At 35.0% G+C, this 26,252-nt stretch overlaps 2 protein-coding genes across 2 annotated transcripts; both read right to left on the bottom strand.

Moving 5' to 3' along the window:
* Nucleotides 1–1,746, bottom strand: LOC129003527 (uncharacterized). Its single transcript, XM_054431826.1, has one exon. It carries the CDS (start codon nt 1,744–1,746, stop codon nt 1–3), a length of 1,746 nt encoding a protein of 581 aa, XP_054287801.1.
* Nucleotides 1,747–8,520: 6,774 nt separating this feature from the next.
* Nucleotides 8,521–20,015, bottom strand: LOC128983400 (uncharacterized). Its single transcript, XM_054402679.1, has 5 exons — nt 19,915–20,015; nt 18,587–18,647; nt 16,690–17,144; nt 13,346–13,364; nt 8,521–9,063 (listed from the first exon to the last, which is right to left on the bottom strand). The coding sequence occupies exons 1-5, from the start codon at nt 19,945–19,947 to the stop codon at nt 8,573–8,575; spliced, it is 1,059 nt and encodes a 352-aa protein (XP_054258654.1). The 5' UTR covers nt 19,948–20,015; the 3' UTR covers nt 8,521–8,572.
* Nucleotides 20,016–26,252: the final 6,237 nt, after the last annotated feature.

The following is a 26,252-nucleotide window of genomic DNA, read 5'->3' as shown; positions in this document are numbered from 1 at the left end:
CTACAAATTGTCATGAAGCACGTTTCTCACCGTAGACCACAAGCCCAGGGTGAACCAGTACGCAATCTGCCACACCAGTTCCATGCTGAACCCGTTGAACACACCCAAAATGCCCAAACTGTAAGCAACGAACTCAGCTGTGCTTGAAACACTGTAGCGAACAGTTGTTGGGATATCATTCTTATCATAAGAAACTTGGTATTTCGTAGCTCTTTGGTCATCATAGTCATCACCAATAAGAGGATCCGTTGTGTAATCAATTGTCACACATTCTGTAGGACAATCACACTTGCATCTCTTGTGTTTAAACGCATGCCAGGATAGAAACATGTTCCTCTCAATACAATAATCAGAAACTTTGTTGCTACAAATATCAAACGATCCGTTGAAAATCGCAAGGTGGTACGGAACGCAACCACATTCCGCAATGGAACAGTTTATTTGGCATTCAAAAAGACAGTTTTGATAAGTGTAAAAGGTGAAAAGAGACAACGTCTTCTCGTGGGAAAATATACAGAATCTTTTCAAAACGTCCACCTCGAAAAGGCCCTTCTTTATAGTGGTGATGGACGGCGTTAAGGTGGTGCTAGAAGTCGATCCCTTGGCGAAAAAAATATGAGGCATAGTTGTTATCGATGGATACGTGAAGCTGTTGTGTACAAATACCGTATACTTTTCAGACACTCTTTTACTTTCGCTTATGTGAGTTATGTTTTCGTTTTCGTCATCTTCTGGACTATCAGAAGTGAGCTGCGAAAAACCTGCATCGTCAAATTCAATCTCTAAAGATTTATCGGTGTATAACAGATTTTGCTTGCAACCATTTTCCAACATATTTTCAGGACTACATTGGGTGTTTTTACCATGAGCATTTTTAAGATCATTCCTTACCTTAGTTTTTACAACCTGAGGACCGTGGCTAACAGCATTGAATGTTTGGCATATTTTGATTCTATCCCTTAGATGTGCCCTAGGTGTCATTAATATCTTTTGACTACTTAAACTACTAAGTATAACCGTGCCATTTGAACTATTTTCAAAGTCTGCATTGTACATTTTCAACTCAGTCAGACGTTGTTTCCCCAGTTTCTCGATGTATTTTAGATACAAGTTCGCACTGAAAGTTTGATTAACATTGACTGGAAACGACTTTACAGAGTGATCAAATATGGGAAGATACAGTTTTTCAAAAACAATCCTATCACTTTTGTTCATCGCCAGTAGATCATATTCAAACGGTGTTATATCGGTTGAAATTCTTAACATATTCAGTTCATCTTCATTGCACAGCCAAGAAACACCGTTTCTATTTGACAAGCATCTCTGCAATATTTCAAATCGATTGTAGTCATCTTTCAATTCCAAGTTCTCGCAAACTGTGACAGCTGGGAACGGCATGTCTTGGGCTCTTGTATAAGAGTTGCTCAGCGCTGTCAGGGTGTTTCGCCATTCGTCATATGCATCGTGGATGAACAAGATGCTGATGAGAAGCGCTACCAAATGAATCAACAAGCTTGCCATGATATTCAACTTGGGAATCCTTTCAAAAAAAGCGTTTCGCACACTAGGTAAACTGATGTTGCGGATTTCTTCGAGGTAGGATTTGTGCTGTCTAGGAAACATGAAATAATCTTGAGTAGCTTTCATTTCCTCAACTCTAGTAGAAACAAATTCCAGTTTCTCGGACAAAAGTGACAGCCGGGACGACACTTCATTTGGTGTAAGTTCTGTATCGTTTTGATTCATGATGATGACTCAAATCGAGTAATCTCAGTATCTTGCCAACGAAGAAGAAAACGTTGTTTAATTATCGTTTTACTTCGGTTTGTATGTGGATAATTTTACTTTCTCTGAAAAATAAGTTAAACTCAGAAAATTGTTGTGAAACTACACTTATGCTTTTTAATTACCACTATACACAAACACTACACAATGCTAAGAAGTAACTGACTACAGGGAACATTATGACCTTGCATGTCTCTTTAAACTACTCCCACTGATGAAATTAGTGTTAACTAAACCATGTCGATTAATTATTCAGTCCTGTATCTTCATAAGCAGATTACACAAACATACAAGTAAAGGAAAAAACTTTGACCTAGTAGGTAATCATAGAAAGTGAACCATATTGTTTATGAAACATCGTGATTTTATGAAACTCATAAAATACAGGAAAAACTAATTTTCACGATAAAGTTTTTGATTGACTTTTAGTATGTAAATAGTACTTTTAACCCCACCAAAATGACATAAGAAAATACTATATACGATTCAACCATTATTGCAATTTCTGTGATTGTACTCATAAAAACCTAAAAGCACAAAAAATACGTCAAATAACACTTGTAATAATATATTTACTCTAATGCTGTTTTCTCACTAGATGATTCGCCTATTGGGTCTGATGATGATTGGAGTTTCCAATCGAAATAGATCACCACTTACCATCTTTTGTATTTACCATCTTGTGAGTAAACAGTATAAGTGTGTATATTACAAGTGTTGTTTGACGTATTTTTTGTGCTTTCAGGTTATTTAATAACACGTACGATGCTGATCAAGAAGTTATTCATAAAAACGTGCTACCCCCGTTTACCCGTTGAGTTCAATGATAATGTCAAACTATTGGGGAAAAGTATGAGTCATTTTTCTTACCCCGTTTATTGACTTGCACGCGTCGTATTTAACCTACTCAAACTACACCAACTTAAGTAAATTTCGGTCGGACATGAGGTGGGATTAATTCACCCAGGTTTGTTAGAGGCGCTAAGCTCATTACAATCTGGATATTACAAGTTTGTGACGTCACAAGGTATTACAAGAGATTACAAGCGTCGTCAACGTCACAACTTTGTAATCGCGAGTTATATTCTTGGCGCACGCTTTGATGTAGTAACAACATTGAAAGTAGCTAATACTTGTTTAATCTGGTGGGTTTTGGTGGTGTACTCATATTTTCAAACGATAAAAATTACGTTTCCCATTTTCAAAAAAAAAAAAAAAAATTTTTGACCTAGTATTTTTATTTTGTTGTACTTTAACCAAACTCTTTTTTGAGTAATCACCTCCATTGCAGCAAACCTGCACACTAAGCGAATTTTGAATGTGTTCGGTTGAAATTTTACTATATTGCTATATGAGTTCTTTCCTGTTTAAATAAAATCATATTTACGAGTAATTAGGCTACAGAAAACCTGCTGATCTTTTACTACAGTAGGTTAATCAACTGTTTCCTTAATCATTTCAAACTTTATAATAACACTGTTTTTAAGCTCAATTCATTACCTTTTCTGAGGAGGATATCAATTAATTAATTGAGGGATGATTTCTTACCGCTAAAAAGGGCTTTTTATAGCCTGTGTTATATATACCTGCCCCTCAATTGAAGATGCCACTAAAATGCAAACCTTACTGATTATACCTACCATTGAACCGTTGGCAGAATTTAAATTTAAACAATTTTGTGTTTTATCGAATTTCACCTACACATGAAAAACTATTACCGCAGGCTTTTTAACATTTCAGGTTATATTTTTAAAAGAAAAACTTCTAACAACTAATTGTTTTCTATTTTTATTGGTTCAAAAGCTGAAAAAATAATTAAAATATTGTTTCCATTGATTTTTGTATCGTAAATGTTTTTGAGCTACAAAAAATCGCAGTCATAAATACATGTAACATCAGAGATATGTTTATATGTAGGTGTAAAAAATGACATGTTCATTTATGTAGTTTTTCACCGACATTTTACATCAAGCGCGGTGACATTGACGTCATTATGCACCCCTGCAAACCCCCCCCCCCCACTGGGGTCCCCCTTATTGCCCCCCCCACTGGGGTCCCCCTTATTGCCCCCCCCCCACTGGGGTCCCCCTTGTTATTTCAGCTCAAGGGTCAACTGCAATACCCACAAACATTTACACAACAAAGTGTCGATAGCAGCATTTGCATGGATCAAGGAAAACACAAACATAAACAATAACACTGGCTCTGCATAAACACACAGGGGTGTGGGGCATGGGTAAACAAAATGTTTGGAACAAAATATATAAACTTGACGAGAAACCTGTTCGATATTGTAAGTAGACATCTAAAACTATTTATAAATCGATTTATGTGTTGTGTGTTTATACTGAGTAAGCTGGTGTGGACTTAATTTGTAAGGGTTTAGTTTGCAGTGTAGATGTTAATTAGTGGTAGCAATGTCCGATAAGGAGAAACACTTTAAAATGCTAAACTAGGCATGCTAGATATTTTACATGGAAATAAAAATAAATTGATAAAAAATCAATACCCTCACCAGAGCGCATACCTACAAATTTATATTTTCCTGATTGGATTTGTATTCAATATTTTCATTAAAACTAACTTGGTAAGTTTAACGAGTGTCCAAGTTTACTGATATAAAGGAAGATGGCATTTTTTACACTATTGCATGCTTTTTGAGAACATCTTGGATAACTACTATATACCACTAAACCAGATTTACGGTAACATTAAATCTAGTCCCTTAAAAAACCCCATTTATTTCGGTCTAATAATTTGTCATACCTCTGTATTTCAGTATTCAAAATAAATTGTACAGCTAGAATAAAAGACAGGATCAACATATTTTCCGGTAAATGAGCACACAGACCACTAAGACTCAGGATTTCAGACCTGCACCATAGAAGAAGGGAAACAAAACCAGCGGTGTAGATGTCGCCTAAACGTCAAAAGTCCCCACTCCCCCACCAAAACAGCCCCCAGCGTCCGTCCCTCATTACGACAAATTCCATAGCAGCTGTCAAATTGAAATAATGTAATACTCAATACCGGGGTTTCCTTTTATTAAAAATTCTTAAACGCGTTTTGTGAGCAAAGAAAGAATTCCGTTAATTATGTAAACCTTACAAACTCCTTGGGGGAGGCAATATGATTTTGAAATATTTCCGTCGAAAATATTTTAGAATGAATTTATAATGGGAAATTCTAAGACATGGTGTGAAATTGTGAGTCAGGACAAGTCTATAGCAGTGTGTGTTTACCTACGACCGTTTAACAAGCCTTTTCAGTTCAGTTCTTAGAGTTAAAAAGATTTAAATTGCAGAATTTTTTAATTAACAGCACTAGTATCGGACCAATGAGGTTCAAGGATTGAGAGAAAACAAGTGAAATTATTGTAAAGCTTCGAACGTCAACCTAGCAGCTGTTAAGAGCAATTTAATTGTTGAGTCACATCAAAATCAGTGGCAATAAGAGGTCATAAACGAAAACATAACCTCTCTTAGACGTTATGAGTAGTGATTGTTAGTAATTAAAAAATGATCGTAGGTAAGTCTACATAACTAGTCTTAACACGTTGCGTAAACTACTATTAAAACCCTGACTTTAAGTGTCATTTCAATGTTGAACGTTGTATGTGAATTTATAGACAACAAATAGTACCTTATTTCCAAAAGTAATCATGGATTTTCTATTCTATTATTTTTGTACAGTGCCATTTTTTTCTAACAATATAAGAGAGACACAGGTCTCCATCAACTACATTTACAGGACGGGAAATGCAAAATAGGTTTCATATTTCAATATCATAAAACGTCTTTGCCGTATCCATAGGCAAAGATAAAACGAACTGTAAAAGGCTAAAGTATGCGGTAAAACTCAATTAGTTTAATTAATTTGTACAAAATCTGAGTCACCAGCTCGACACTCTTTGCGTTATACAAAGTCACTTCACATTACTTGCAGCCATTGAATATTTGACTTGAGTCCTTTTGAAAAGCCTCAACCCCTCTGAGTCCTTAGAGAAAATGAAACAGAGTTGACGCTACTGGCTCATTTGGTTAATGGAATGTATCTAAAACAAGGAAAGTATTGCGTTTACTTGTAAAACTTCTTAAAATATCACTTACAATGTAATAAGTGTGATAGGCCTACCTTGCCTCCTTATTTTCATGTGTTAAGTAGGTCAAGTTGTAAAAAATGCAGAAACAATTTTTCATTAGGCTATCAATTATTGCAATATAACAAAAAGTCGAATATGTATAGTGACAAGAACAGGCATTGTACAATTTTTACGAACAAAAAACACACACACTGCGAATGATTTAGAAGATTTTATGCAAGCTAAGCTAGGACCAAAAAGGTGACAGTAGAAAATAAACATTAAGTGGGCCTAAATCGTAAACACTGATTAAAGAAAATATTTTCTGTTTTGATTCAAAGTGCATGTTTATATATTAATCCATTAAGTACATATAGTTCCTCATGCTTAAAAAAACACTGACTAATATTTTTGTGAACGTAATCTGGTGGACAATATTTTGCACTAATACTAATCATAATGGTGTTCATTTTGTACATACTTAGAAATCAAACTTTATTCAGTTTCTTTAAAGTGTTCAACTTAATATTATTAACATTAATATCAAAATTTTACATTACATAATACAACAGAAAACCACGCCTAAGTTAACATAACATATAGCAAATATTAATCTGGTTTAAAAGGGGTGAATTTTTGCTGAACATACCCTTAGTATCCCCTACTTAAAAACGCAGCCCGCGCTTTTTCACATAATGTGTTTGGACACAAAAACTTATTCACAGATCTGTTCTTTTGCAGAACGAAGGGTAAAATTACACAAAAACTCCCCTCGTCCTTTTTGAGAGAATTTTGACACTCAATGGGACATGTCGCTCGGAGCCTCGGGGCGTTTTGGGATCATTAAATGCTCGATTCCCCAACGTGAAATTGTATCCTCTATTAGCAAATGAGCTCATAAAGTACCTTCTCTTTATATTGTGAAAACGTGGAAAACGTGAATTGTTACTTTGCCCGGATTTTACCATGCAATAATAACATCAAAATGCAAGTTATATTGTTAAAATATTTAGGTGCCCCACCTGTCTCTATATGCCTCTATTAGGAAAATGAGCTCATAAAGTACCTTCTCTTAATACTGTATTGTGAAATCTCGTATGGACTGTAACTTTAAAAGGGGTTTTGCCATGCCATAATGGCATTAATACAAATTATATTGTTTGAATTACATGACAAAAAATTTAGGGTTCCCCACCATAAAACTGTATTATCTATTAGCAAATGAGCTCATAAAGTACCTTCTCATAATATTGCGAACATGTGACCCACAAATTTTACCATAAGTATATTACATTATAAATTAGATTGTATAAATATTGTTTGTCTTCTGAAAAATATGATTTCCGAATCTAGAACTGTACCCTCTTTAAAGAAACCATAATGCACCTTCACTTTATATTAAGAGTACCAGTAACTTACATTTAAAGACAAAGTTTACTTTGTAAGGTTATAAAAATAGTCTTTATAATTATCATCATCATCTTTTTTATTGATTTCCCTCAAGGGGTACATCAAAAAAATACATTTACAAAATACAATTACTGTACATGCAAAATAACCAAGGTTGGTAAATAAGGTTGTAAACTTTATAATTATAATGTCACATAATTCTGTCTTTACAAACAGGATTATTTGAAAAACAGGTAATAAAATGATTTATAACTGCATCAACGACAAAAGTAGTCTGCAGCTTTTTTTATTCATAGATTTATCATACCGTTTTAAACTGTCTCCCTTAAAGACTGCGGATGGCAAATTCGATGTATGTTTATGTCTCATAACGTTTATTTGTATTTTACTAAGTTGATGATCAATTTGAACATTTTTGACTAAATAGACCCATATTTAAAAATAATAACTCTCTGGTACGTATTGTAATAAAGCATACGCTGTAGAATTTTCAATAAAAACAGGGAGAAATTTAGTCATCATCAACGTATTCAAAGTGGTAAACGTAAAAACACGCATAACTAGATATTCCTTAAAAATTGTCTTATGATCTTCTGATTTTGAATCTTGTGATTGGCAATATAAACTTTGGATCTACTCATTTTGGATCTGGTGAAATGTCCCCATTAAAATTACCATGTTATTCTTATGAAAAATGAGTCAATCGTTGTAGATTGCTTGTTATGGACCTTTTTTCAATCCTCTTTTCTTGTCAATGGATTAATTTTATATTTTGTATGTGCTACATGATATAGACATGCTACATATAGATTTTACTAAAAAACACACTTTACTTTACTACCCTCCCTGAAGCAGCAAACCTAAGTACATGTTTTCATGTTATTCAATTACGGACTCAATCTGATATATTTAAAGAAATATTTAAGTGGAAATCCAATCAGGCAAATGGAAATTCGGTTAGTCAGCAGGTTAGCTGAGGTGGGGGTATTTAATGTTATCTAGTTTGTTATTATCATAATCTAAACTAAGTAAAACCAAACTGAACTTAACTAGCATAAACTAAGTGCCAAAGCACACTGTATAAAAAGACCTCTTGAAAAACAAACAATATTTATCGCGTGAAAACTGCATCTGAGTCTATATAAATATCGAACTAATACTCGTAGGTTCACCTAACTGGGATGTATGGTTCTAGGGTTGTAAATAATCCAATAATAAGTCAACAAGATTTTTATTTGGTTGATTATCCTTATTCAGACGAGAACTTCAGATGTTCGGGAAAGTGTATAAACCTGGCTAGTTGTCTTCAATTAACCAAATAGGTTTTTCCACTTTTAAGGCCTCGTTGCTAGTCCAATCCTTTGTCTTTGGGCAACTGACGTAATAAGGGTCGGTTCGAAGAATTCGAACTCTCGCTTTAAAATCATCGGATTCCAAAAAAATGTGCGTTTTATAACATTTTCCCCAAAAGTTATTCCTTTTAAATACAAGGGTAAATTTGTAATCATCAACGGCGTTCTTATCGACTCTGTTTATGTATATTCCTTCGTCCGTACAACGGTCTAGAAATAGCGTGTCCAAGATTATATCCTCATACGTTATGTATAGTCTTGCCATTGTTTTTGTGGTCGTCTTTTTGGTGCTGCTAATTGTTTCCTCTGTGTATTGTTGGCAATTCATCATGATTTTCGAATTAGCTTTCGCATTGAAAGTAATAGGTTTGCCGACAGGATTTTGAATTTTTTTATAATCCATGATTTCAGACGTATCCGATGGTAAAAAGTAATCTATAAAAACCAGTAAATTAATTAAAAATGTCAATACAATGGCAAGGTTACAGGAGTGGAGGAAAGAGAGAACGCTGTTCTGTAGATCTGCTGTATGATAAAGTTACACAATGCAATGGCAAGGTTACAGGAGTGGGGGAAAGAGAGAATGCTGTTCTGTAGATCTGCCGTATTGTAAAGTTACACAATGCAATGGCAAGGTTACAGGAGTGGGGGAAAGAGAGAATGCTGTTCTGTAGATCTGCCGTATTGTAAAGTTACACAATGCAATGGCAAAGTTACAGGAGTGGAGGAAAGAGAGAATGCTGTTCTGTAGATCTCCTGTATGATAAAGTTACACAATGCAATGGCAAGATTACAGGAGTGGGGAAAGAGAGAATGCTGTTCTGTAGATCTGCCGTATTGTAAAGTTACACAATGCAATGGCAAAGTTACAGGAGTGGAGGAAAGAGAGAATGCTGTTCTGTAGATCTGCTGTATGACAAAGTTACACAATGCAATGACAAGGTTACAGGAGTTTGGAAAAGAGACAATGCTGTTCTGTACATCTGCCGTATGATAAAGTTACACAATGCAATGGAAAGGTTACAGGAGTGGGGGAAAGAGAGAATGCTGTTCTGTAGATCTGCCGTATTATAAAGTTACACAATGCAATGGCAATGTTAGAGGAGTGGGGGAAAGAGAGAATGCTGTTCTGTAGATCTGTTGTATGATAAAGTTACACATTGCAATGGCAAGGCTACAGGAGTGGGGGAAAGAGAGAATGCTGTTCTGGAGATCTGCCGTATTATAAAGTTACACAATGCAATGGCAAGGTTACAGGAGTTTGGAAAAGAGACAATGCTGTTCTGTTCATCTGCCGTATGATAAAGTTACACAATGCAACAGGAGGGTTACAGGAGTGGGGGAAAAAGAGAATGCTGTTCTGAAGATCTGCTATATGATAAAGTTACACAATGCAACAGGAGGGTTACAGGAGTTTGGGAAAGAGAGAATGCTGTTCTGAAGATCTGCTATATGATGAAGTTATACAATGCAACAGGAGGGTTACAGGAGTTTGGGAAAGAGAGAATGCTGTTCTGTAGATCTGCTACATGTAAAGTTACACAATGCAACGGGAGGGTTACAGGAGTTTGGGAAAGAGAGAATGCTGTTCTGTAGATCTGCTATATGATAAAGTTACACAATGCAACAGGAGGGTTACAGGAGTTTGGGAAAGAGAGAATGCTGTTCTGAAGATCTGCTATATAATAAAGTTACACAATGCAACAGGAGGGTTACAGGAGTTTGGAAAAGAGAGAATGCTGTTCTGTACATCTGCCGTATTATAAAGTTACACAATGCAATGGCAAGGTTACAGGAGTGGGGGAAAGAGAGAATGCTGTTCTGTAGATCTGCTGTATGATAAAGTTACACAATGCAATGGCAAGGTTACAGGAGTGGGGGAAAGAGAGAATGCTGTTCTGTAGATCTGCCGTATTATAAAGTTACACAATGCAATGGCAAGGTTACAGGAGTGGGGGAAAGAGAGAATGCTGTTCTGTAGATCTGCTGTATGATAAAGTTACACAATGCAATGGCAAGGTTACAGGAGTGGAGGAAAGAGAGAACGCTGTTCTGGAGATCTGCTGTATGATAAAGTTACACAATGCAATGTCAAGGTTACAGGAGTGGGGGAAAGAGAGAATGCTGTTCTGTAGATCTGCCGTATTATAAAGTTACACAATGCAACGGCAAGGTTACAGGAGTGTGGGAAAGAGACAATGCTGTTCTGTAGATCTGCTGTATTATAAAGTTACACAATGCAATGGCAAGGTTACAGGAGTGAGGGAAAGAGAGAATGCTGTTCTGTAGATCTGCTGTATGATAAAGTTACACAATGCAATGGCAAGGTTACAGGAGTGGAGGAAAGAGAGAACGCTGTTCTGTAGATCTGCTGTTTGATAAAGTTACACAGTGCAATGTCCAAGGTTACAGGAGTGGAGGAAAGAGAGAATGCTGTTCTGGAGATCTGCTGTGTGATAAAGTTACACAATGCAATGACAAGGTTACAGGAGTTTGGAAAAGAGACAATGCTGTTCTGTACATCTGCCGTATGATAAAGTTACACAATGCAATGGCAAGGTTACAGGAGTTTGGAAAAGAGACAATGTTGTTCTGTACATCTGCCGTATGATAAAGTTACACAATGCAACAGGAGGGTTACTGGAGTTTGGAAAAGAGACAATGCTGTTCTGCACATCTGCCGTATGATAAAGTTACACAATGCAACATGAAGGTTACTGGAGTTTGGAAAAGAGACAATACTGTTCTGTACATCTGCCGTATGATAAAGTTACACAATGCAACATGAGGGTTACAGGAGTGGAGGAAAGAGAGAATGCTGTTCTGTACATCTGCCGTATGATAAAGTTACACAATGCAATGGCAAGGTTACAGGAGTGGAGGAAAGAGAGAATGCTGTTCTGTACATCTGTCGTATGATAAAGTTACACAATGCAACAGGAGGGTTACTGGAGTTTGGAAAAGAGAGAATGCTGTTCTGTACATCTGCCGTATGATAAAGTTACACAATGCAATGACAAGGTTACAGGAGTGGGGGAAAGACAGAATGCTGTTCTGGAGATCTTTTGTATGATAAAGTTACACAATGCAATGGCAAGGTTACAGGAGTGGAGTAAAGAGAGAATGCTGTTCTGTACATCTGCCGTATGATAAAGTTACACAATGCAACGGCAAGGTTACAGGAGTGTGGGAAAGAGAGAATGCTGTTCTGTACATCTGCCGTATGATAAAGTTACACAATGCAATGACAAGGTTACAGGAGTGGGGGAAAGACAGAATGCTGTTCTGGAGATCTGTTGTATGATAAAGTTACACAATGCAATGGCAAGGTTACAGGAGTGGAGGAAAGAGAGAATGCTGTTCTGTACATCTGCCGTATGATAAAGTTACACAATGCAACAGGAGGGTTACTGGAGTTTGGAAAAGAGAGAATGCTGTTCTGTACATCTGCCGTATGATAAAGTTACACAATGCAATGGCAAGGTTACAGGAGTGGGGGAAAGAGAGAATGCTGTTCTGTAGATCTGCTGTATGATAAAGTTACACAATGCAATGGCAAGGTTACAGGAGTGGGGGAAAGAGAGAATGCTGTTCTGTAGAGCTACTGAATGATAAAGTTGCACAATGCAACAGGAGGGTTACAGGAGTGGGCGAATGAGAGCGTGCTCTTTATGCTGTATAATATAATTACTCAAAAATTATTTACTTTATAAACAAAACACCTTTTTTACCACTAGTGTAGTTGAGTGGATGGACTGAAGCCCTTTGAGATCGGGCCTTATGCAATCTGTATAACTGAATCGTGCAATAATATATTGAGGCAAAATTTATAAGGGTTTCTTTTGACAAACAGTGACCATGTTATTTTACAAACTAAATTTAAATTGATATTGTCTGTTCAATCTAAAACTAACATAAACATTTTCAATTTTTAACTTCAGCCTTATCAATTGCTCTGGTTGTCACGAAGTATCACGCATATGTACACACAGAGTCTAGCATTTTCTCTTAGCAAACTAATATACGATCTAAATACAGTACATTGTATAAAAAACATTCGGGTGGAAACAGTTTATCGACGAATATACAATAAGGTATTACAGTTTATTACGATAATACCCCTGAATTGCCGTATTATAGGCCTACTGATTTTCTTTGTTCAATCCAAATTAGAACTAGATGGAATAATTTAATTCAGCTATTTAAACTTACTAGCAAACTGTCAAGCCAATGTTTATCCAAGGCTACGAATAGGCTTTTAGAAAAACGTCTTACTATTGATTGAAAAAAGTTACTGGCTACATGAATCATGCTGGAAATGTGCGCCTATGTCAATTAAATGTTTTTATTAGCATTCTGAAATCAAAGTATATTAAGGCTGTTATTAAATGATGTTGTGTTATTGACTCCATGCTAGTAGACTAAGTAGTCTACTTAATACACCTACTTACTAACGATTTCAAAGGGACAAGTGTCCGGATAGTGAAATATATATCTGAGCCTAGTGTTGGATGTGGAAACGGTTGAGTTCACCTACATTAACTAAATTGAATAAATATTTTGTTACTAAAATAGTATTTATCTACGCAAATGATAGTTAAATATGAAATCAAAATCAACTGTTCTATCAATTGTTACTTTTAGGCTTATATATAACAACAGTTGTAGACAATATAAGACTAAAGGTATTGTGATTCTAATTGTAGTAAGTACTTACCTGTAGTCGTATGAGGAGTCTGAAAAAAAGAAGTTGAATGAGAATTCTTTTTGTAAAAGGTTTATAACTGTCAATACCGTGTTCCAAAAAGAATGGATCAAATTTACATCTGATATACGCTGCATGGTAACTGGATGGCCAAGGGTCGTAGAAAAGTCAACTATGTCTGATTCTAAATCTGGATTTTTTTAGTTTTTCTTTTTACCCTTCACAATTAATTAGCTGTTCAATAGTTGTTGGTACGTAAGAATTCAAAAATGTACATTTGCGATATGGAGGTGCAGTTGAAAGCACAGAGAATTGAATTGTTTATAAAGACGAGATCTGTGGGTTTGTGAAAGATCAAGTGTGTCGTTCGCCGATTTCAAACGTAGATGAACGAAAAACAAAGATGAAGCAAAGGGAAGCCGTTGAAAAAATATCTAACGAAATGCGCCACAATGATTGACCACAGCTGGAACACTGACTTGTTCTTCGAGCAAATAACGGAGAATATGTAGAGGTTAGGCGATGAAACCATGGTAAAAAAACATATAAAGAAAAAAATGTATTAAGTAAACCCTTTATCTTTAACTGAGCGGAGCGAAACAAAGCGAGCAAAGCTCTTATACTACCCTCCTGCTTTTCTTTTACAAATACTCCTCCAGTACGGCTGAAGCAATCTGCACGAAAATTAGGAGTCATAGAAACCAGCCATGGGAAAGTATACATTTGAAAAGGTACGAATCGGACCACAGGGATTTTCCCGACGTGAATTTAAACTTCTGTAGACTTAACATAGGCCTTATGGATTAATTGGTCGCCATGATATTTTTTTGTGAGGTAGCAATAAAAAGGTAAACAAGAGTCGCAACATAGTCAACGAATCATCAAAAATAGCATATAACAAAAACCGTACAGAGAAAAAAGGAAGAACAATCGTATTTATATCATTGAGCATAATTTACTACAAATTTAAATGAATAACCAATAGTTAGGGTAGCGCGAATTAGGCTGATGCACCATTGACTTTAAATACTCCAAATAGCCATTCCATTTATGTGAACCGAATATAGCCCTACCATTGGGTTTGGATACTGCAAGTAGGTATTCCATTGCCGTGAATCAGACGTACCATTGACTTTGGATACTGCAAATAGGCACTCCATTTATGTGAATCGAATGAACCATTGACTTAGTATTATGCAAGTAAACAATTCATTTATGTGAACCAAATGTGCTATTGAGTTTGGATACTGCAAGTATATATCTCATTTACGAGAAACAGATGTAGCACTGACTTGAGAAAAGTATTGGATTAATGTGCTAGCTCCGCTCAATATTGAAAGCAGACAACCGCACTGTACACCTAGTAATAAAGTGATTATGTCAGTTTTCTTTTGATCCATTATCTTTAGACACCCGTTATTATGTTTGTTGCGATATATTATAGGTAGTTACCCAAAGATAATTATTGTAAAAGTAGATTCCTTGACCCATCCCCATTTACGGTGGCTGACTGGGACGGGTGGCGTCGTCCTGTAATCAAGCTACTAGGAGGTCACGAATAGTGGTTTTTTAGGCATGCACTGTGGATGCGATACTCCCTGGTGTGGATTAACGTACACACGAGTGAGTACTACGACCATCCGCAGTACTATCACAGAAAACATACTACTATAACCCAGAATGCCAACCGCATGGTAAAAACCATTAAGTGTTTTGAGAGAGCTTTGCCTATCAATCGTAGGCAGTGCCACCAGCGTTGCTGAGTGCATGACAACGCTGGTGGCGCTGCCTACGGATTGACAGGCAAAACTCTCTCAAAACGCTTAATGGTTTTTACCATGCGGTTGGCATTCTGGGTTATAGTAGTATGTTTTCTGTGGTACTATCCTGATAATTAGACCAATTCGTATATACCAAGGCAAAAATGTGGTTCGGATTCCACTATAAACGGTAGGTCCCTTAGTTGCCATTTATTAATTAACAGCTATGTCTAAGGAATGTCGGCCTTAGTCACTAACAAGACGACAAGATCGCGCCACTCATCCTACACTCATCTCCATTCATACTTGGCTTAAAATACCTACTTTGTGTGGTCGCCAATTAATAAGAAAGAAAAGAAAGTATGTTCGATAGCGGTATTTATGACCCTAGGGCCGATTGCGGTGGTTCAACTGCGACAAAGAATCTGATTGGTTGGTACCTAATTGGTAGAAGGTACCGACCTACTAACAGCCTTGCTACTACAGTAGTTATAGTTAGCAAGATGATGTAGCTAAAAATAAATACTCTTCGTGAAAAGCCCCATGGATTTATTTATCCTGTAGCAAACATTGCTCACATAAGAATTTGAGCAATGTTTGCTTGTATGTATATATGTTTGCTTGCACAAAGATCTCGAAAACGGCTTCGACTATTTCCTTCAAATGTTGTAAATGTATTTCTTTCTGTCCAAAAAACGTCACTGACGACAGCGACTACCTCATGACAATTCGTATTTCACTACACAACTCATTAGAAAATTAAAAAATACATTGGCGTTATGGGTTGCCAAGTAACTATGTTGGTTGAACAAAATAACAAGGAAAAAGTAAAAAAAAATACACGTGTGTATAACAAGCCATCCACATTCCACACTAGCAAATTACAATATACAGTACAGAGAGAAAAACATCAGTTGTTACTAATGAGCAAAGATTACACTGAAGATTACTGGATATAGGTGAAGATAGATCTGATCAAATACTGATTATTTTACTTGGCTCTCTCCTGCCAAAACGTAATCCCCGAAAGTACTGAGGCAATTGTTAGCAAACTTTGGTTTGACAGTGAAATAAATATTTGAAATATCAGTAAATAAAACGGTACTTTCCTGTTAAAGGGAACATTCATTATTATCGATTATTTCTTTCCGATACATCGATATTCTATTTTTGATCCGATAATGAACGAGATGTCAGCTGACAACTACGATAAGTAAATATTGTTCAGTATCAACAAACAATTTAAAAAATATTATATTGAAATGAAAATGTTCTGAACTAACCTTACCTAACCAACCAAACTTGCTGTAAAATTTCCTAAATATACATGCCTTTTCTTTTATCAAATGAAATTTTTTAATTATACAGCAAACCCAGCAAGTTTGGTTGGTTCTGTAAGGTTATTTTTGAACAGTTTTACTTGTTTATGTTTTGCCTAAACAAGATCAGTTGTCAATTTGTAATATAAATGTGTTTGAAGATATTAAAACAGAAGGTATGGATCGTAAAGGAAAACAAAAATATCGATATATCGAAAGAAATCAGATCGATAATAGTGAATGTTCCCTTTAACAGGAAAGTACCAATAAAACTTACCGGTGCACTATTGATGCAGTCTGTCAATATTGAGGGCTCTCTGTCAAATTTTGCGTAGTGAAGATGTGTGGTAACAATGTATTCTCTGGAGAGACAATCTTGATGAAAATTCCCCGAGAAGTATAAACGCTCAATCTTGTACTTGATTTTGAATTTCAAAACATCAACCGTAGGCCTAGTCACTTCATATCGAATTATGTCTTCCTTCACTTGATTGCAAACATTTTCAGTATTTCTTGGTTTAAATATATCTATTAGGTATCCTTCTGGTCCGTATATAAACACCTTGGCTTCTTTGCTATCTTTCACGCATTTTACAAGCAACTCTTTGCCTGCTACGAATGGTATATTGTATTTAGTTACGCCATCTTTCAGATGATTCTCTGGGTTGATGAACTTCGGCAAGTATTGATACAAATTAGAAAACTGGCGTTCTCGTTTAGGAATTACCTCAACTGAAAGATAAATATATGGGTTTATTATTATGAAAATATGTAGCATTACACAACTGTACTAGTTTTGATCATATCACAACAAAAATTTGAAACCCCCTTTCACTCAATTAAATAGACTTCTTCGAGTGTTGTCGAATTTAGTTCACAGTCTTTTTATTTTGTTGACAATTTGAAAGTATGTTAGTTGTTTTCAATTTTGGGTAACCTTTGAAAAGACAGGGTTTTGGTCACATAATGTAAAGCCATATAAACATTGGTTTTTTCATGTAGATTGTGGAAGGAAATGAACAAGTAACAGACAAGAATAAATTATCAAAGTCTACGAGTTTTAACTTGTATTCTAAATTGTTCAATTCAAATTATAAACTCAAAGCTTTAGTTCAATTAAGATTTATCATTATGATACGTTTTAGGTTTAAAAGATCATAACTTTTGACTGATAAAGTTTGGTGGAATATCTTTGAAGATGAACCTATTTGGCTGTAGTGCGATTATGTGTACATACGTGTCAAATTTTGAGGATAAATTAAAACAAACAGACTGGCATATATTCTTGGAATCGACAATAGTTAAATATACTTTAAACTTACCCTAGCCTACTTTTAGAAAAGTACTTGGCCATTATAAAATATTTACTGTGAAATAGAGACGTGATTCATAATTCCAAATCAACTAATGAACAGGTTTTTACCTAAATTATGGTATCCAAATTATAAGAGATGGTTGCTTTGAAAACAAAAAATTATATGAGTAAATATAAAATATTGAATCTTCTTGCAAAATTACTGTCGATTATTATATTAATAGGATAATGTGGGTGCTGTGAGTGGGATACACATAAAATAACTGTTCGGACATACAGTAATGATGATTTACGTTTCGTTTGAAAATCTCTTAACATATAAATTCAATGCAGACCCACCTTTTGGGTTTCAAGTTAGGGACCAGAATGATATACTATCGAGATGATAACTCTTTATAGACTACAGTTTTGACCAATTTAAATTATAGTAATTACAGCTAATTGTGTTGCTGATTATTCACTCATGCAATCAGATAAGTTCATTACGTACAAACAGGATAACGTTATACGACAGGCCAAGGAAGCAAGACTCGAGTTTGGTTTATAAAATTCAGTACTTAATGTTTTCTAATAAATTAGACAATTAAATATACTAAATTAATTCATTTCATCTTGAGCACTCTTTCGTAAGTAATACAACACGGTCCCTAAATGCCTGACAACATTTGTTTGTTTTGATCTTAAAAAACTTGACACGTATGAACACATGATCGCACTACAGCCAAATACGTTCATCTTCAAAAATATTCCACCACACCTTAACCGCTTCTAGCTAAACAAATCCAACTGTACAGGTTGTTACCTAAGTTTTAAACTACTATCTAAATAGAGAAATACTGATTATGGATATCGGTTATACCATGGCCTTTTATTTTCGACGTCAAAAAGCAAGAGGCTCCTTCAATATAGATCTGATGAATCTGAAACAGTTTAAGCCAATTTCAGTTTAAACACTCAACGAGCTGTTAGCCCGTCCTACTATCTAATACTATCTGATTGTACTTCAATAATCTAATAGTATCATCTAATTAGGTGAAAAAATCAACTATTCCCGCTATACCTCACTCTGTAACTCTACCTACGGTTGCATTGCCGTCTTTCGAAGTGGGATAAGTATACCATTTCATTGGCAGTTAATATCCATCACCCGATTATTAATCTCAACTAGTGAACCTGTGCGGATCAATGCCCCGCAAAATAACATAGGAATTTAGAAAACAAATTCATCGTGTTATATATTGACTCGACGTCGAAAATTAAATACAGTAATCATAAAGCCTTAGAAGAGGAGCAGTCCAGCCATTTTCTAGATGTATGTGTATTATATTTAGTAAATTAATAAGTGTTCAAGTTCAAGTTTGTTATAGGCAGCGAGCAAGGTTATAGGGTAGTTATTTTTTAAAGGTTTTTAAAACACATCTTTTACTATATCAAACCAATAGGTATGTAGCATATTTTGTGGGTCATAAAAATGCTGCTTTAAAGAAAGCACACTTTTAAAAATAAACACTAAAAAAACAATGTTTTTACCACAAAAGCACTTCCATGAATACTACGATTTTAGTCATAAAGTTACCTTCAGAAAGATTACCCTGCCGATTATTAATCTCAATTTATACAGCTATATTTCAAATCTGAATTCATTTAAAAAAAAAAATACCAGCTGTTAGTTAAACCACCACTAAATTAAACGACTAACTCGTCCGTCGGCTGCTAGACTTTTTTAATAATTTAAACTTAATTTCTAAAAAACTGGGACCCTAAACTAAAATTATGGCTTCGACATTCCCTAGTTCTCAAAATTATCTTTCTTTCAAGACAAAAATCATGAAAATCCGTCGAGTGGTTGATTCAGAATCGTGAAATAAAAAAACACTGTTTCGTTTTTATATTATAGATAGATTCCCCGAGCAAAGAATGGGTCAGCTGTTATTGTCAATTAAAAAAAAACAGAGAGTAAACAAAAAACAAACAACACGAAGAAAAATTTCGTCGTAGTCCTCACTAGTGCGGACATTAATCCACACCAGGGAGTATCGCATCCACAGTGCACGCATATACTTTACATCCTTAACCTGTATAAAATACAACTCTAGAAAAATTTCATTTTCATCAAATAACACAGTAAATATTAGAAATAATTAAAAGAGTATCTTAAGCAAATGAGTAAAACAGATAAAACCTTACCAGAAATGATCCAAAAACCACGATAAGTCTCATGGTACAAGAAAATGTGTCGTGAACTATTCGCGCACATGCATTTCGATCTCTAGATGTAGGCTTTCGTAATTTAGCTGTCAAACTGTGTAGTGACAAATGACAATTAATTGCCTACAAGTGGTATAATCTATCTAACTGACGTAGTACGCAGGTAAAACTCATAATTCATAAATGTATGCCGTGCACAAATTAATCTTACTTTGACGCAAATCGCTCACTGTTAACCGCCGAAGCATTAAAAACTGAACTCTGAAAAATATAAACGCGTACCTATATGAAAATTTAAAACTTTAAAATAAAATAAAAACCATTTTTGGAATAATAATGCGTATAATTTATATTATTTGAGTGCAACCAAATAGTTATTATCTAACTATGAAATACAGAAAATAAATCGAATGATTGTTTGGTAACCTTCCTCATAGCAAACCTGTAGACTACAAGAATTGAATTGTTAGTTATTTAGTGAAATCTTAAAAAAGGGGTGTTATAATAATAAACTTAATAAATCTTTCCCAGTACAATACAAAACGTGTTTCCCGAATGCATATTTAAGATGACCAGTATTTAAGATGCACGTATTTTTCAATTTGTGGTGAACTAAGACTCTTAGCAGAGTCCACTCATAATAACATAACAAATTATCATCTGTTTGAACTATTTACAGGTTAAGGAATATATTTTACCTAACCCGCCATGTTAAACTTCCCTATCCCAAGCGTGATGTATACAACTTCCTTACTTCTCGAGTGATGTAAAGTATCAAAAACTCACTCGGTGATGTAATGAAACCCATTTAAAAAACATTGAGTGATTAACTGAAATAGTTATTTGTGTAACTAGTGGTGAAAGTGGCACTTTGCTGCACACGAGAGCAATGTTTACGCACGAGCCGCAGGCGAGTGCGGAATGATCTCGAGTGCAGCAAAGGCCTTTTTCACTCGTGTTACACATTATATTTTTCCTACAGTCACTATACATCATATAAATAATAAGTCTTTCAAACACTATACAAGACGTTTTTAGATTCAGCTGGCAACACAAATGGTGTCCTTAGAGAAAGTAGTACCCGCGGTCCGTATCACTCCGCTATTTTTCCTCGGCAAGAAATGTGCTCCGCGTTTTGAGAATATAGTTCCGTATGTTTTTGTAATTTGAAGTGGTTTCCGCGCCTAAAAAAATGCTTTAAAGGTATTTTCTTGTTTATTAAGATCGTAGGAATGTTTTAAAAACGTTTAAAAGTAAAGTCCAGAAAGTTCAGAAATACCGAAAATATAAACACGAAATTACAGGTTAAATCGTAGTTATAATAGTCAATCAGCTGCTCATAGTATTTTAATCTTTAAGTGTTGCCAACCTATTTCCAAGCGTACACGGATTACGTGCATAATAGAACCACGCTGTTTTGTGTCGTTTCGTTGGAATCCTGATGAGCGGCAAAGTATAAACCGTACGGCAAAGTATAAACCGTACGGCAAAGTATAAATATGCAGCAATTAGCAGCTTTCTGTACTATAAACAGTACAAGGAAGCCAACTTTGGCACGTGACTGTAGGAAAACAAATATACCTCTATGGAGCCAACGACGTTCAACGCTAGAAATCAGCTGTGCGCTTGAATTTTATTGTTATGTTTTGAAGAATTTTCCTAAGCTAGCTTTTGTTTGTAAATGAACGTTACTGTTAGAAGATAAGTGAAATGGATAATGAAAAATATTGTTCGTAACCTCCTGTATATTGTCGGGTCAGGTAAAATCTTGTACGTTACACGTTTCGCAAAAGCGTGTTTACATCACTTAAGTAAATTATGCAACTCGCTTCCGCTCGTTGCACAACATTTACCTCCGTGATGTAAAAACGCTCTTACTACACTTGTAAGGTAAATAGCTATGACACCCCCACTTGATTTAATCTGGAAGGATAACCCATTGGTATTAATAAATTTAGAATTTAATACCTTTGTATATGAACTATAAGTTAACATACATCTTCGATCTATAAGACGACTTAAAACATAAACCTTTACCTTTAATGTTACCTTGAATTATTTGTTTTAGGTAACACCTATGAATTCTATTTATAAGGTAACTTAATCATTCCACTTTATTTATAAGATAATTGGCTGTATTTCCACAACAGTTGTAAACATATATTCCGCAGAGTGCGATACACCGGTCACCCTCTACTGGTTCTCATCCCTCTGTACCGACATTTACATACATTTACATAAGCCCCAAGTTCCATTCCATCACTACCTCAACTGGGGAACTCGTCTAATCGTTCGGAAAAGTTAAATATTCAATGTTGCGGTCGGAAGAATTGCGTTTTCAATATTTGCAGCATCTGTCTTTTCAAATCCGAAGAAAATCGTTGCAGTTGGAAAAAACGATCCGACTTGAAATTAAGTTTCTAGAGGCTTGAACTAACCGTCTCTCAGTGGTGAACAAAATTATAGAAATAAATTTGATCAAATGCAACAACGTCCGTAATGTTTTTTCAGCTCTTATACTGAATTCCCAAAAATGATACAGAAAGCAAGATGGTTTTACGTTAGTTAACGTTTTCAAGATTTAATTGATTATGTTTAATTGAGGCCGTTAAATTAAATAACCGGATAAGCAATCTTACTTATACTTTCTGCCACTGGCTTGTCAGCAACCCTTAAAGGTTAGCGGTAGGAGTATCTTTGATGTGATGTTATGGGGAAGATCACAATAGTTGCATTAACTTTTGAACAGTAATTTTGACAGCAATTGGAGTTATGCCATTTAGTTTTAGGTTGAAAGGAGTATAACATACTAAATTTTATTCCAAATCAGTCAAACCATTTCAGTTATGTTTTTTTTATAGGAAAATTACAGAAGTTGCAATAATTTCTAAACCGTAATTTTTACAGAAATAGAGGTCGTGCATGTTGATGTATTAAAGGTGGTTGGTCCCAGCAGATGAAAAATATTGACAAATCGAAACCTAACCCGGTAGGAACGATTTTGATTAAAAAACTACTATGTTATGGTACTCTTAGGCCTAACAAGAATTAAATCACCACTCGTTCATGATCACATTTTGATGATTCGTTTTTCATCACTTAAATTCCTCGGGCAAAAACCAATATAGAAAAAGTCGAAAGACAACTCCGACAAATCTGACTTCTAGAAGTCGTTTGGATCAAAAGAGAGCGCTACTTTCAAACAAGGCTAAGAAAACGCAATGACATTAAGAAAATAAAGCGGGGAAAACTTTGATCTTATACAAAAAGTTTCTCAGCGAAGCACGTGGCAGAGTAGGCTTGCTTCCTGGAAACTTTTAAATTAGTAAAATATGTTGAGGGATATTTACAAAACACTGACACGCCAATATGGGTAGAATAAATACCCCTGCTGCAGCAAACATACAGACTAGGCGAATTCCCATTTTAGTGATTGGATTTTACCTAAAATATTTCATATATTTATTCCCTATTCAAATAGCATCTACATTTTCAGGACGGGAAATGCAAAATAGGTTTCATATTTCAATATCATAAAACGTCTTTGCCGTATCCATAGGCAAAGATAAAACTAACTGTAAAAGGCTAAAGTCTGCAGTAAAACTCAATTAGTTTAATTAATTTGTATAAAATCTAAGTCACCAGCTCGACACTCTTCGCGTAATACAAAGTCACTTCACATTACTTGCAGCCATTGAATATTTGACTTGAGTCCTTTTGAAAAGCCTCAACCCCTCTGAGTCCTTAGAGGAAATGAACAGAGTTGACGCTACTGGCTCATTCGGTTAATGGAATGTATCCAACACAAGGAAAGTATTGCGTTTACTTGCAAAACTTCTTAAAATATTACTTACAATGTTAGATTTGTAAGTGTGATATGCTCACCTTTTAAGGCCTCCTTATTTTCATGTGTTAAGTAGGTCAAGTTGTAAAATATTCAGAAACTTTCATCAGGCTATCAATTATTGCAATATAACAAAAAGTCGAATATTAGTGACAAGAACAGGCTTTGTACAATTTTTACGAACAAAAAACACACATACAAGCTAAGCAAGGACCAAAAAGGTGACCGTAGATAATAAACATTAAGTGAGCCTAAATCGTAAACATTGATTAGAGAAAATAATTTCTATTTTGATTCAAAGTGCATTTTTTTTTATTAATCAGTTCCTCGTGCTTAAAAAAAACCTGCCTAATATTTTGCGAACGTAATCTGGTGGACAATATTTTGCACTAATACTTACATGTTCATTTTGTACATACTTAGAAATCAAACTTTATTCCGTTTCCTTAAAGTGTTCAACTTAATATTATTAACATTAATATCAAAATTTTACATTACACAATACAACAGAAAACCACGCCTAAGTTAACATAAAATATAGCAAATATTAATCCGGTTTAAAAGGGGTGAATTTTTGCTGAACATACCCTTAGTATCCCCTACTCAAAAACGCAGCCTGCGCTTTTTCACATAATGTGTTTGGACACAAAAACTTATTCACAGATCTGTTCTTTTGCAGAACGAAGGGTAAAATTACACAAAAACTCCCCTCGTCCTTTTTGAGAGATTTTGACACTCAATGGGAAATGTCGCTCGGAGCTCGAGGCATTTTGGGATCATTAAATGCTTGATTCCCCAACGTGAAATTGTATCCTCTATTAGCAAATGAGCTCATAAAGTACCTTCTCTTTATATTGTGAAAACATGGAAAACGTGAATTGTTACTTTGCCCGGATTTTACCATGCAATAATAACATCAAAATGCAAGTTATATTGTTAAAAGATTTAGGTGTCCCACCTGTAACGAACAGCTGTTCGGATCAAGATTATTTTTTCTAGCTGTCACTGATATGTTTACATTAAATGTTGTTTACAAACACCGCAAACATTTCCAATAACGTTTTTAAAGCAAAATCCAAACCAAGTGAGATTAAAAAGATTTTCCTTACATAAAGGATTTAATTAATCGAAAGTTCAATAATGTGTATTGTAACCGTAAATGAAATTAGAGATTCTTTGTGTATACGATTGTTCTGAAGTTTTGATAACCGGGAAAAAAGACCTTGAATCAGTGTTGCATAGGGCTGGGAACTTACATTTATAAAATCATCGTCGCCAATAGCTTACTAACAAGTTTTTCACTCATTGACGGCGTTTCAATGGCGGTTGAGTGAAGTGTACAGTGAAAAATCATCACTGCAGTGGGTGATAGTAACAGAGGTTTGCCGGTATACCGATGATGCTAAACTCGCTTTTCCAATGTGTCACTTTCGGTTTTACTCACCGCTATGTGCTGCAATCGCTGGACCATACAGCCAATAAGCCCATAAACTGTATCTTGGTGACGTAGACCTACCAAATTAATCATGACAACCTATTTGACGATGATCCTTGATACCGGTACTTTTACCTACAATACATGTCCTACCTACTTAGGAAATCAAATTAAAAACGTTAAAAAATACAACATTGTGTGATTTTTCACATTTCCTTCTTATGTTAACTACATGTACGAAACATAGTTTAGAGAATACGCAATCTTTTATATTACAAAAAGCTGTTTGGATGAGGTTGTTTTGTTGTCACCAAAATGTTTACATTAAAATTTGTTTACAAATAATTAAATTAATGTGAAATAACTTTGATTTTCTATAACTTTTTGTAATAAAATCCAAAACCAAGAGAGATCAATAGCCTCGGAACTAGATTAACGCATTTAATTGGTCGGATGTACTATAGTTCTTAACTGTAAACGTTAGTTTTTTGGTACTGGGTTTTTCCTTAGAACCGGTGGTATCAACAAGAATAATTTTTACGTACCAACACATCACTATTTACAGATTAGTTATCGTTAGTGTTGCACCTTATTTATTACAGTAGGATTCAATTTAACTGATGTCTTACTGTATACGATTTGCTTTTTCTTTATATGTCATTATATTAGTTTTATATATAATAGTTTTGCCAGCACATCTGAAAATATGCAAACCAACTGTTGTTCTTTGTATAATAAGGTTTCAACTGACTACTATAAGATCCCCGTGCGTAAAACGGACACACAGCTAGTCATAATCTAAACTAAGTAAAACCAAACTGAATTAACTAGCATAAACTAAGCGCCAAAGCGCACTGTATAAAAAGACCTCTTGAAAAACAAACAATATTTATCGCGTGAAAACTGCATCTGAGTCTATATAAATATCGAACTAATACTCCGATAATATATCTCGTAGGTTCACCTAACTGGGATGTATGGTTCTAGGGTTGTAAATAGTCCAATAGTAAGTCAACAAGATTTTTATTTGGTTGATAA

Source organism: Macrosteles quadrilineatus, unplaced genomic scaffold (assembly GCF_028750875.1).
Source record: "Macrosteles quadrilineatus isolate MER2022 unplaced genomic scaffold, UCM_ALF_1.0 Scaffold_1__1_contigs__length_201487025, whole genome shotgun sequence".
NCBI lineage: Eukaryota > Metazoa > Arthropoda > Insecta > Hemiptera > Cicadellidae > Macrosteles > Macrosteles quadrilineatus.
The sequence above is the reverse complement of the archived record's forward strand: the minus strand, read 5'-3'. Positions and strand labels throughout refer to the sequence as shown.

Coding starts and splice junctions, on each gene's coding strand:
- LOC128983400 (XM_054402679.1), bottom strand. CDS start 19,947: ATGAGACTTATCGTGGTTTTTGGATCATTTCTG. Junction 18,648..19,914: donor TGGTTTTTGGATCATTTCTG/GTAAGGTTTTAT, acceptor AAACTGTTTCAG/ATTCATCAGATCTATATTGA. Junction 17,145..18,586: donor GTCGAAAATAAAAGGCCATG/GTATAACCGATA, acceptor TTTATCTTTCAG/TTGAGGTAATTCCTAAACGA.
- LOC129003527 (XM_054431826.1), bottom strand. CDS start 1,746: ATGAATCAAAACGATACAGAACTTACACCAAATGAAGTGTCGTCCCGG.